We start from the raw sequence: 13,291 nt of genomic DNA, 5'->3' as shown, positions 1-13,291 counted from the left end.
AGCTGTTTGGACCACTCACAGGTGTCTCTCAGGGACAGTTATAAATATTAACAAGTGTCTACTTCCCACTATCTTGCATTATTTTTTTGTGGCTCTCTTGGCAGAGGGACATGGGCTCAGAAATGCCAGTTACACAGAGTAACCCTGATGCTATGTTATGGTTTGCAGCTTAATTCCCACTGTAGGAATATTTTCAATATTTAAAAGTTTTTCCAAATACCCAGCTATTAATGAAATTATTTTGCTTTGTCTTTCTTGCTTTCGTATATATGACTTATAGCAAATTACTGTCCTAAATGGCTTAATATCTCTATGTTCTATCTGATGGAGCAATTATCTGCCAGGGAAAAGCACTAAGGCTTCCTTCCAGGTCTCCAGATAAAGCTGTTTTTGCTAGAAGGACTATTTTCCTTCACAAGCCCTTTGCCTGAACCCTGCTCAGATGAGCAGCCAGTCATGCAAGAGGCTTTATCTCCATTCCCAGATCTGGCCAATGGCTGAGTAGGATAGAGGGATACTGGGTTTGAGAGCTCCTCAAACTGACAGATCACAGGAGGCAATTACCAGAGCGATTGAGTGAAAATGTGCATTCTGTTTCAGATCCTTTACTGAAGTTTAGACTGGAACTGACATTAAGAACAAACACATGACAGAAGCAACAGAGGTGGAAGCATGTTTCCATAGAGTTTATACAATTAGTTTTACAGTTCTGCAAGAACTGTAACAGAATATAAATGTCACTGAGAAAGTTATTTTCCAAAGTTATTATCCAGCATTCTTATTTCATATTAGCATGGCTTGATATGGGAATTATAAATGTAGGAACTCCAGAGCAAAGGCTGAAGAAATTGTAATAATCCCAAAAGACTGAGTTTGCATAGGATGGTGTGTTTCAAATTTTGATGAATGCTGCTTTTGTGAAGATTATGATGTATGAAAACCCCAAAGTTTGCTTGGATGGATTTTGTGTGTAACAGCTTAATCAGACTTGGACTTCTTGAAGCAAAGTGTTCCAATGTGCTACATATGTTCTTCTTGCCCTTAGAAGAATCTTGTTGTACACTAGCCAAGAACTGGGGTGGAACATTTAGTCTGTTCTCTAAGTGACTGAGCAAAAACATGCAGTTCACATATTTGTGCCATATAATAGAAGTATCCCTGTAAAAATTAACCTTGTTGTAAGAATAGTCTCCAGAACTGACTGTGGTGACTTTTCCTTTTTTAGACAGATATTTATAACAATGTCTGAATTCAGTTTCAATATTCCAATAAAACACCTAGAGGAAAACAGTTGGCTTCGCAGACTATTTCCCATAAACAGCTCTACTAAAATTAACCAGAAAATTGATCTCTTTGCCATCAGGATTCCTGAGCTCACAGTCTGCAATACAGGTTGACAAGGCCTGTAGAATGGACATATCTCTTTAAATTTATTTATGGAAATATTGACCATTTTCGTCTGATTTTTGTTTCTTTTCTGTTTTGTAGTGATGACAGGACTTTGAGATGCATGGCTCAATTTCCCTGAATAACTTTAAGTACATAAATCAGTTTCAGATAATTTTATTGTATATTGTCTCAAGACTGCACAGAGGCCACAATTTCACCAAAAATCCTGATAAGATTACTTGAAGTGCATTTTTTTCCCATAGAACTGCTGTTTATCTCTAGTTGTTTCCCATCTGCAGCAAAACAAGCTGGAAGGGGGGTGGCTTTTCCGCTGGGGAAGGAAACAGATAACGAAGTCACTCAGAAGACTTTTAGTTAGAACAGTATTGACTGTGGTAGTGGGGGTGGGTTGGGAGAATGTTACTTTTTGAACTTACATTTCAGATCTGTATGCTGGATTTCCTGTTTAAGGCTGGCTGCAAGCCAACCACAGAATTATAGCATTTTAAAAGAACTCTAATAGTAACTTTTTTATTTCTGTGATAGCTTGTTGTTTGGTTTTTTTTTTCTGACACCCCTAGATTCTTACTCTTTCATTTTTATTAGTGTACTGATAGTGCATTTGAAGAAATACATGTTGTTTTTTCTAGTTTACCAGAAAGTCTATATTGGGATTTATAATCCTCCTCTTTACAGCTTGTCCTGGAGGATGGCTTTTGATGTCAAGAAAAGGGAGAAGAAGGAAAATAGAGCAGCCAGAGTGTTGAGAATACACCACCCACGCTTGTTCAGAGCTGCAAACAGGGAAGGGAAATATTTCACTCCTTTTCTGTGTACCCCACTAAATTGCACAGGGACTGATATAGCTGTGATTAGTCATGTGCCTGAATGGGCTGTTTGTAGGAGCTCAGTTGTATTTATCAGCATGAGATAGATTCACAAAGTGATTCCTATAGGACTTATGCAAATTATTTATTTATAAATACCTTTTCTTATATCAGCTTGGCACAAAAGAAAATGTTATAGTTGAAGGCAAATATGGGGCCTCTGGAACAGTCACGTGCTCTTCATTGTTGCACTAGGCTGGATGATGCTTTGGTTTCTAATGCCACAAGGAATTAGAGTGTGACCATTAGAGTCAAGTGACCTTTGAGGTTTCAGTTCTAGAATAATTTGTTTGAGGTTGGGATTTTTTGGGTTTTTGTTTTGTTTAGTTCTAATTTAAAATTTCCTTCCAAGGATTTTGGTAGCATGTAACATCTTAGAATTAAACATGTGAGTAGCACAGCTTCTCAGATGTGATGAGACCCTTTTATTGCTCACTTTTCTGAATTACAAGGGCTTTCCACTTGTGTTCTTCGAGTTCGTCAGTCTGTGTCTTTAACCTGAAAGGAGATTTAGTCAGTGTAAGGCAGTGAATCCTACCTTATGTTGGAAATCTTTAACCAGTTTAGGTCTATTACCAGTAAGTGCTTGTTTGTTACCTTTTGGAGGTTTCCTTAGTGATTATGCCAGTCTTTGAATTGAATGGTGACAAATATTCCCAGTGAACTAGACAGAATTACTCTTGGGCAGCTGTTTAAACAAGGAGGAATGTGCAGACTCTCACACTTGATGTTGACTGTTAGCGTTGCTTGGCCTCTTGGGTTCTGAGACAGCTGGAGCCAATTAAAGCTCTGCTTTAATGTAGTAGGCCTCATATCAGGCACAGCTATGGGCTTGTCTGGAATCAGAACCGTGGAATGTTTTGGGTTGAAAGGAATCTTTTAAAACCATCTCTTTCCAACCCACTTGCCAGAAGGCAGGAACTTCCACTATCCCAGGCAGCTCCAAACCCCACTCAGTCTGGCCTTGGACACTTCCAGGGATACAGGGGCAGCCACAGCTTCTCTGTGCAACTCTGTGCCATGGCCTCCCCACTCTTACAGGGGAAAATTTCTTCCTAGCATTTAATCTAAATCTTCCCCTTTCCAGCTTAAATCCATTCCCCTTGTCTTTGCTGTCTGTCCATGTAAAAAGTTAGTCTCTGTCTTTTCTTGCACCCTCTGTGTACTGAAAAGCCACAGTAAGTTTTCCCCAGAACCTTCTCTTCTCCAGGCGGAATACCCCAAGCTCTCCCAGCATGTTTCCTTAGCAGAGGTGCTCCAACCCTTGGAGCATCTGTATCGCTTCCTCTGGGCCCACTCTAATAGGTCCTTGTCTGTCTCGTGCTGAGGATCCCAGATCTGGCTACAGTGCTGCAGGTGGGGTCAGCCTGAGCAAAAATACCCTGTGCAGAGAGAAGCAGTCATTGACAGGTGATCTTTTTGGGCGTTTCAGCATCATCTGCTGCTTTTTTTGTTCAAGTGCTCTGTTCTTCTCTGGATACATCAGAGGATAAGAACTGCGTAATTGGGTCCAGCAAGGCAACTGGGTTTGAATTCCAGTTTCAAAGTTTTAGGAGACACCTCCACATATATAATGTGCATGTTCATAAGAAATAAAGTGAATATTTGAATTGAGATACTTTCCGTCTCACACACTTTTCTCTGCATTACATGTTCCTTATGTTTGCCTATCCAAATTATATTTATCTGTTAATAGATTTTTTTACTGTATTTCTGATCAGAAAAGTTACCCTTGACATTGAGATCCTACAAGAACCTGCCTGCTGCTCTTATCAGAGTTTAGCCTTAAAGAATACAGGCAGATCTTCCTGCTGCAGCTATGCCAGATGAGGAGTTCACCACACTTCTTGTGAGCTACCGTCCTTCCCAGTTTGCTACTTCAGCTGCTTCCAGGAACCATTTCCGACAAAATAAATGAGATATCCAGATTTTAGGATCTTTGCAAATGTGGTTCCTTTTACAAATGTGTGAAAGCAAAATCACTTTACTGTGATTATTTCTGGTCTGCATAAAGAATGGGGAAATTTGGCACTGAAATAAAATTGACAAATAATGAAAACATTTAGTAGAAATCAAATCTGTTATGTTTCTAAATGAAAACATTTAGCACAAATAAAATCCTCTATTTTTGCTATGATTTTTAGGTTACTTAGAGCATCTCATTTACTTGCTTCCTTTTCAGGAAGTTTTAGGTTTACAGTTCCATAGACTTCATCTTAGAACAGATCTGGCTTGAGGGTATTATGAAACAAAAAGATGGAAGTAATACGGAACTCAGGATCACACTGCTATCAGAAATATCTTCAGCCATGTTTTCCAATGGCTGCTGTGCAGTTCTTTTCTACATAGACATTTTCTGGATATCAGCTGATCTAAAGTGGTTGGAGAAGATGATTCAAAAATAGTTTGATTTAGTTTTAAGAGCACAGAAATTAAAGTATGCATGAGCTCACCTTTTCCGTGATGCATTAGGAGTCTGGAGTGAAATGCTTTCATCAGAAAAACATGTTGGGCAAAGCTGGAATGCAATGCTTGAAATTTAGGAAATATGAGACTAAGTTTTTTGGCTGTAAATGACAGGCTCAGTGGGAACATGAAACTTTTTAATCTTCAGGATGTTATGTATTGAAGTTATTTAATGCTGAAAGCAGACTGGCAAAATATTAATCATAATTCAGATGTATTGCAGTCTTGGACATTCAGAAACCAGGATGAGATCTAATGTAAAGGATATTCTATCCCAGATTTTTTCCTATTAAGTTTCTAATATTTCTCTCTAAAGTTTGTGATAATCATCACTGGACAAGATCAAGACTTGGCTGGAGCCCCATAAGGCCTGATCCTGTCTGGGAGGTTAATGTTTGTGATAGTTCAATATCCTCTGAAGTGCTCTTTCTTCCCTGTGCTGTTAGTATGGATTTCCCTTTCCAACAGCTCTTTTGTTGGCTGTTATCCATCCTATATTCAGTACATGGAGTTTGTAACAGGTCCTTGGAAAAAACCAGAAACCCCACAACCCTCTAGAGGGAAATTTCTGAGCGTTGACACAAAATTCCATGTACAACACTGGTTCCATTTTCACTAGGAGCCTTTTCCAAAGCAAACAGATTGCTTTCCTGTTAACAGGGAGGTGTGAGGCTGTGGAGCTTTGGAGCTGTGTGAATCCCATTGCTGTCCTAAACAGCATTGCTGTTTCCTCTCTTTTTTGCTTCCTGGGGCTTGATTTTGTGTCAGAGGTCTATCCTTGTTGAATGGCTGTCAAATGCTTGTGCAGGTGGCAGAAGTGAGGAAGTGGTGGAGTCTGGAGCTACTGCAAGCTCCAGTGGATCTAGGATCATTGATTTGAACTTGTGATAGACTTTGGAGATAATATTTAGCACTCTTAGTTTTCTAAGCCAACAAGGACTTTTGTTCAGGCCATGGGAAACTGTAATGAAATTCATAATTTCAGTTGAGTGAAAACAAGAAAATTGTGAGTTGAGCCTTTCCCCATAACAGAAGATTTCAGTCTACCAGTGGCCACTGTGGTTCTCTTCAGCACTTGTTGGCATATTCCAGGATGAAAGGTAGAGATCAAGGAGAAGTTGGAATTAGAGGGAATATGATTCAAGATAATTTCTGAAATTACTGAAAGGATGAGGAATTGCAGAACAATTCTTCAGATCCTTTGAGTTTTGAAAAGGAAAAACCAGAAAGTTGGTCCTAGTGTTCTTTCATTTGAAGGTGAAAAACGGAAATTATCCAACCAGTGCTTCAGAAATATTTAATAAGATCTAAGTTTGTTTATTCTTAAACATTACCTGCCCTTCTCACATAAATGATCTGTCTGACCTAAAGTACCTTGGCTTTAACTCTTCAAATGAAGCAGGAGAGAGCCTTGCAGTGTTTTTTTTTGGATTGTTTGCATCGGACAAAAGTTTTCAAATACAAGTGTCATATTTACTGTTCTGATGTTTTTGCTTCATATTGTCCCTCTTCTTTGAGAATGACTGAGAGGTTACTGTCTCAGAGTGGAGACTTGGAGACTGAAAATCACCTGTGGCTCATATGATGTGTGGTGGCTACTTTCTTCCCCTTCAATATAGAACTCTCAGTCTCCAGATGCAGCAGCAGCCCTTCATCAGAGTAGTGGAATTGCTGGGCTTTCTCACTGCAGATGGGTATTGTCTGATTTCATAGACACTTAATCTATAATGTCTAAAATGCTGTTGCCTGAGCCCAGTCCAGGGAGTTTAGTGAGTGCAAATTCCCAAGGAGTCAGCAGTTGGTGTACCATTTTTTTTTGCAAACTAAGGTCTCCTAGAATTCTTATTTTATATTGGGTTAATGCAGATGTAATGACTTCCCACTTTTTTCAAAAGTATGCATTCAAAAAGTCTTCAGGTGTTTGTTCTGGATATCAGGAAGGAACTTGTTTAAACATGAAGTTACAATAAGATAATGAGATGTAAAATGAATATTATGACTTCAAGGCAGAAAACCATCTGATGATGGTAATGGAGAGTGTGGCATGACTGCAAAGGGGGATGGGGAATGGGGCACGGATAATCGCTGTGTTATTTCTGCAGATTCACACAGCACAATGTCTGTCCTCATATTGTCACAGGCTGCCAGCTCCATCCCTTCACACCTTTTGAACATAGGCAGATGGGCATGGGCTCCTTGATCCAAAAGCTTCTTCATCCATTCTTATTAGTGTTTTGTTCATCATTCTGACTGCAGCTTTTCTCCCGTGTCCCCTCCCAGCACTGGGGATTTCAAGGTTCAGCTTGCATAACAGGTAATAGCAGGCATTTCCTCCTCCTGTGTCGGGATATCCTGGCGCCCTTCAGTCTCTCTCTGACTGTATTTAAAACAGACTTCAGCACAGGAAAAAAAAAAAAAAAGGAAAAAAAAAAAGGCCCAGTCTAAAATTAGCAGCCATGGTAGAAGAAAGCCCCATGGCTGTCCCCTGTGCTGTTTGTCAATGAAACAACACATCCAAACAGGGCCAGAATGCATTTCCGCTCTGGAAAAACAGGTCAGGTTTGGAGAGGATGGGAGAGTACAGCAGGCATCATGCTGATAGTCAGGAAGAACTATCCAGAAGGTATCCACAGTTACACAGCCACAAAGGGGCTGTAGGGAGGGCTTTTATGGCAAGGCTGTATATCTGTCTTTTGAAAGCACTGTCTGGTGCTTGAGGCACTTGCTGCACCTGGAAGATGGATCAGCTGCTCTGAGGGTTATAGAACCTCTGCAGTCTCCTCCTCTCATCTGGATTTCAGGTTCCTCATCCTTAGCAGACCTAAAAAACCCTAACAATTTTATTGCTGTGAGACTGTACTTAAATGACCTAGGCCAGATTCTGATCTTGCATTTTTGAAAACCTGAGATCTCAGTAATTTTATGCCATTCTTAATATTCAGAGTTGTTAAAGTTGAAATTAAAACTTTAAATAAAATGGTGTTGTTTTATTATAACCTGTTCTTTACATTAATAATATTTATGTGTGTATATATATATAAATGTTTTTAGTATTTTTAATCTGATCTTGTAATCAACTTGATTGTTACTCCATTAATGACAGTTTTCTGCATAGATATCGTATAAGATTGGATTCTTACTGTAATGAATGCTGAAGTTACTTACTTTATGTAATAATGAAAGGTATTATTGCAGAATGTTTTCTCTTTGTTGCCACTGTTGTCAAAATGGAATTGTGATAAACCCATTTCGTTTTTTTCCTCAGCAGTTCTGCATGCAGTCCATGAGAATTGCTGTGGGAATTTTATTTATAGCAGTCAGTGGTATGAATTGACTTTGGCTTTCTTTGCTGGATTGCGAATGTATCTGTTTGTCACAATCCAGCTGGTGGTCATTGAGTAAAATTCAGTTAGCTAAAATAAAATAATCATGTTTCAACAAGGCTTCCGCTCTACTTTCTTGAGTTCCTTGGGTATATTTTGCCCTGCTAAATTGTGGGATTGCGGTGTATCCAGTTTGTTTCTCTTATGTTCGCCTTCTTGGTTTCATAGGAAATAATAAAGGTTTGGGGTTTTTTTTTGGTTGGCAGAAGCCTCATTATGATACATCCCAAATAAAAGCTTCTATTTATGTACTGCAGAATCTTATGGGGAGAGCCTGTTGGAGACAATTAACTTGATTTTAGATATAAGCCATTTTGCTATTCTTTGTCACTTGAAAGATTTATAAAATAAGAAACACTTTTCCACCTGGGTTTAATAGAGAGTGAGCACATTCCCATCAGTAGAAAGAAGTGGACTTACTGGCAAGTTGGAACACAGCAGCTATGGCCTCCTCCCACCACTGGGTGTCCTGGGAGATGATGGGGAGCTCCATCAGCCCCAGAACGAAGAGGAGCTGGCCAGCAGTCAGAGCCACTGTGGCAATGAGGTTGCAGGCGCGCATCATGTCAAACTGCACTAGGAAAACAGAAGCAGCATAAAGTTACAATAATATAAAATTGTGAAAAAGCAAATCCTGACTGAGCAGGAATATAAAGAAAACAACTCGTAGACAGCAGTCCCTTCTCCTAGCAGTCCCTTGTTGTAACTGCCTTCCTTGTGGTCTGATTAAGAAAGGATTTTCTTCAGCATATGTATTGATTCTTTCCTTTAGTTGCACAGCATCCCATAAGTATTGATTCAGTGCAATGGAACTGATGCAGCTAATTTGCTACAAACTAATTTGGAACAAGCAGCTAATTTCCCAGAATAGCCCATTGGTGATGCTGGAATTCTCTTCACTGAAGATTCTACCTAATCCCTAGTTGAAGTTGTTTGGGGCAGGATTGATGTTTGGTTTTTTTGTGTGACTTAGAGTGAAATGGAACCATAAATAGTTTTTCAAGGCCCTAAAATAATAATAATTGCTAAGACAAACCAATAACACCCTGAATTTCTTTTTCCCCTAGTCCATCTGTATTGTCCTAAAAAACTTCCTGTGGATTTTAATGTTCAGTCTTACTGGTTTACGGAAGCTTTGTATAGAGGATTCTTATTTTTTACTTTTTTTATCATTTATTAGTCTTTGGGATACACTGCAAAGATCCTTATATTTCCATCTGTGTAATGAGAGAGATGGTTGTAATGAAGATGTCAAGGCTTGGCAGTTCTGAATGAGATGTTAGGGCATAATCTGCATCTACATGTAAAAAGCCCCCTTTTTGAAAATAGAGTCTGTTTGTACATATATTTGTACATATATATATATATATATATATATATATGAAGTTCATGTATATCTAACAGTGAAGTTGTGGGAGTATGTTGTGAAGAATTACTATTGACCACCTGTCCAGGACAATGATACTGATGAATTACAGTACAGGGAATTAAGGAATATCTCTAGATCAGCTCCCCTGGGCCTTAAGGGTGATTTTAGGTTTTCAGACATCAATTGGGATTATCATACAACAGACACAAACAGATTCAGGAAATTTCTGAAGCATGTTGAAGGTAACCTTGGGTGCAGGGACTGAAGGCCAACTTGAAAAGGTGCCCTCTGAGATGTGCATTTTGTAAAGAGAGACTTGTGGGCAAAGTGATGACCTCTTAATAGGGCAGGAACCAGCACTTCTAAAGCATAGGGAATCATGCAAGAAGGAAAGAAGGAGGATCTGGCTCAGCAGGGATCTTCCTGAGCTGAAAAGGAAAGTGTACAGGCCAGAGTCTGTACTGAACACCATGACAGGGAGGATGACAAAATAAAAATTACGTTGAATGATGGCAGTATGCCCAGGGCACAGTGACCAGGATGATGAAAGGCCTTGAGGGTAAGACATGCAAGGAGTGGCTGAGATCATTTGGCCAGTTCAGCTAGGAGAAGAGAAGGCTGAGGGGTGACCCCACTGTATTCTGCACCTTCCTCACAGTGTGGAGGTGGTGATCTCTGTTGTCTGGTGCCAGGACCTGAGGGAATGGCTGGAGCTGTGTCAGGGGGAAGGTTATGTTGGTTGTTAGGAAAATGTTCTTCCCCCAGAGGGTGGCCAGGCACTGGAATAAGCTCCCCAGGGCAGTGGTCATGGCCTCAGGGCTGCCAGAGTTGTGGTTTGTGCAGGATACTCTTAGTGATATCTTTTAGTTTAAGGTAGTCCTGCAAGCAACAGGGAGCTGAACACAATGATCCTTGTAGGTCCCTTCCAACCTGAGATAATTTATGATTCTATATTAAAGAACAAATGCAGCAATGATTACAGACACGGACATCTGCAGTCTTGGCTAGAAACCTGATTAAAATATGTCTGCCAGCTGGCTACTGAATGGCTTATATCAACTGCAAAGTTGGATACTTTTAGTCAGATTTTTTTCCTGCTTTTCCTGTTAACCTGATGGATGTCCTGTTTTTATCCTTTTCCTTCTTCTCAAGCAAAAGGTGGGAGTTACAAATATCATTGTTCTATATTGCTTGCTAATGTGTCATTGCTGTTGTGAAATAGAAGTAGCACCATGTGTAAGTTGGCATATACTAGAGAAAGACTCTGGAGCAGATTTTTTAGGAGTGTTCTAAGTTTGGTGGATGCATTGACCACCAGAAATTGGTTCCTGATCTTCCAGGGAGAGTGCTAGGAAATGCAGAAAACAAAACTTGATATAAACAAGAGGAAATTTAATTGTGTTAATCATGAAGTCTGACCTACTTTTGTGTTTACCCTTTATTTTCCCTCATAGGCTGTCTTTAACTTCCCATGTTCTAAGTAGCAACTCATGATTTAATTAAAATTTAATAAAATATAGTATTGTATCTGAGGAGTTAGTTAAGAACCATAGTCCATTAAACTTTTTCTATTGAATAAAATGTTAAGATGGTAACATACTAAGTATTTTTGGCTTCTCCTAGTGAGTTAATTTTTGATCATTTACTCAAACAATTTGTTCAAAGATTTTGTGTTTAACTTCTAAAGTAGCCCTTTTAGCATTGGCAGCATTTCCATCTCTTGCCATTTTGAATGCTCACAGATCATGAAGCACATTGGATGGATAATGGAATCACAGTCAGATGTGTGAGCTTTGTAAACACCAGTAAACTTTGAATATTCAGAGTGTTCTGTTTTTTCACTCGGATGGACTTCTGTAATGCATTGCGCACCACTGCTTGCTGAAGAGATAGTAATGATTTTCAAAAGAGAAGTGCCCAAAGAGCAGGCTTGCAGCCATTATTAGTAGTTTCATTTGGTGACAGAATTATCTGTAGTGTCAAATTAAAAACTTGTTGCCATAATGGATTCTCTTGCCTTGTCTGTATTTAGTATGCATGAGCTCAAAAAAAATAAAAAGCCTCTGTATATAAATAACCTTTAAAAGTCTGAAGTTTATGCCAGAAATACATACTGGCCCCTGACACAAAAATTAACACCAAATTTTTGCTGTTGCTGCTATTCATGACTTTTTAAAATGCTTAACTGTATTACGGGGTTAAAGCTTTACCATGATGTTATATCATGCATACTAAAAATAGTAAGTTTCTGACTGTGACTCAGTTGAACTTCAAGCAAATTTGTAACAATTTAATCTTTACAAGATAGTTCTTTGATCATTGTCCTCTCCTGCAGCATTGGAAACGCATTGAATGGGAAACATGATCTTTGCTGCTGTTTGTAAGAACCCCACACTTAGGGATGTTTATTGGCCTAATTCACTACCACTGTTCAGAGAGATGTGGAAATGCAATGGGTATTTTGCATAGCTGCTCCTGTTAACCAGAAGGAAGGTTACACATGGTCCATGGAGCTGCAGCAGGCTGATGATTTGTAGAATAAGAAGGACATAGCTAGTATGATTTAATTAAATGTTTAGACAATTATTTTTGTAGAATAAAGTATTAGAACCTGAGTACCTTCCCATCATATGAGAGATGTTGGTTTATTCTAACAGGTTTAATGTATGATCTGTCATCTTTTGGTTTTGTTCTAGAATTGCAATGGTTCTTCTTGGGGGAAAAAGCAAACCTAGGGCTCATTTTCAGGCTAAACATTTATATGATTCTGAGATCATCAAGTCAAACTGTTCCCTCAGCACTACCAAGGTCCCCACTAACCATATCCCCAGGTGCCACATCCACACATTTGTTAAATCCCCTCCAGGGATGGGGACTCCATCCCTACCTTGGGCAGCCCATCAATAATGTATAACTTTTATAATAATGCATGAAGTCCATTCTTCTTGCAGTAGAGCTTGTTAATTGTATTCAGCCTGAAAATGTGAGGTAACTGTGCTTCCTTGCTCACCATTGTGACTTTGCATGCTGTCAACTCAGCACATTGTAATTTTATTTTGTACGTACCAATCCTAAGCTGAGCCTCTGCATCAGCATCTCTGGCCTCTTTTTAGTGGTGACAACCAATGGACAGTGTAGATACAGAAAGGGAATTTAATGTGCAATGTTAAAGTATGTCTTCAGAGCTCAGCCCAATGCCATTGAAGAGGGAAATCTTGTTGAGGAAGGCCAGGCCACAAGGCTGTTCTCCTGCTTGAATGACTGCTCAATGCAGGAATAAATATTTCTAGTCTCTTATAAAACTGGCTGCAATATAGTTTTTGTAAAAGCTGTGAAATTTAGTATTTAACTTTGTGCTCTTTTACTGTATTTTAAATTATATGTACAGCAAAAATGCCCCAATAGCCAGCTTTAGTCTATTTTGATGAGTTTTCTATAGATTTCATAATTAGTATAAATTTAGGATCAGCTGTTCAATTATTTCAGCTTCATTTATAGTAGCCAGTATCACTTTTTGGGGCCACTGCAGACTTCATCAACTTTTGCATTTTGTTTGTTAGTGACAGTTTGTAAAACCAGATGGTCATAGTGGGTTTAGTGTCTGCACAGTTACTGGTAGCATTTGTGTTAACCCCTCACTTCTATAATCTATTGCCTAAGACTGTCGTGACACAGGTATTTTGGATATTCTACTTTTTTTTTGTTTTGTCGAACTTATTATTGTTAACGTCACTTGTCTCTTGAAATTTAACTGTGATGGAGTTCTCTGTGGCCAGAGGTGGATGTTCCTTGTAGCT

General features: G+C 39.1%; 2 protein-coding genes across 8 annotated transcripts in view; one reads left to right on the top strand and one right to left on the bottom strand.

The window, feature by feature from the left end:
• Window positions 1–13,291, top strand: part of IFT140 (intraflagellar transport 140) — an 83,752-nt gene that overhangs the window by 45,055 nt on the left and 25,406 nt on the right. The window lies entirely within an intron of this gene.
• TMEM204 (transmembrane protein 204) overlaps window positions 1–13,291 on the bottom strand; it is a 28,320-nt gene that overhangs the window by 5,580 nt on the left and 9,449 nt on the right. The window contains exon 2 of the mRNA XM_002191248.5: window positions 8,546–8,701. Within this exon, the coding sequence (XP_002191284.1) occupies window positions 8,546–8,701 (156 nt within the window). The remainder of the gene's footprint in view (window positions 1–8,545; window positions 8,702–13,291) is intronic.

Source organism: Taeniopygia guttata, chromosome 14, assembly GCF_048771995.1.
Source record: "Taeniopygia guttata chromosome 14, bTaeGut7.mat, whole genome shotgun sequence".
Classification (NCBI taxonomy): Eukaryota; Metazoa; Chordata; class Aves; order Passeriformes; family Estrildidae; genus Taeniopygia; species Taeniopygia guttata.
The sequence above is the reverse complement of the archived record's forward strand: the minus strand, read 5'-3'. Positions and strand labels throughout refer to the sequence as shown.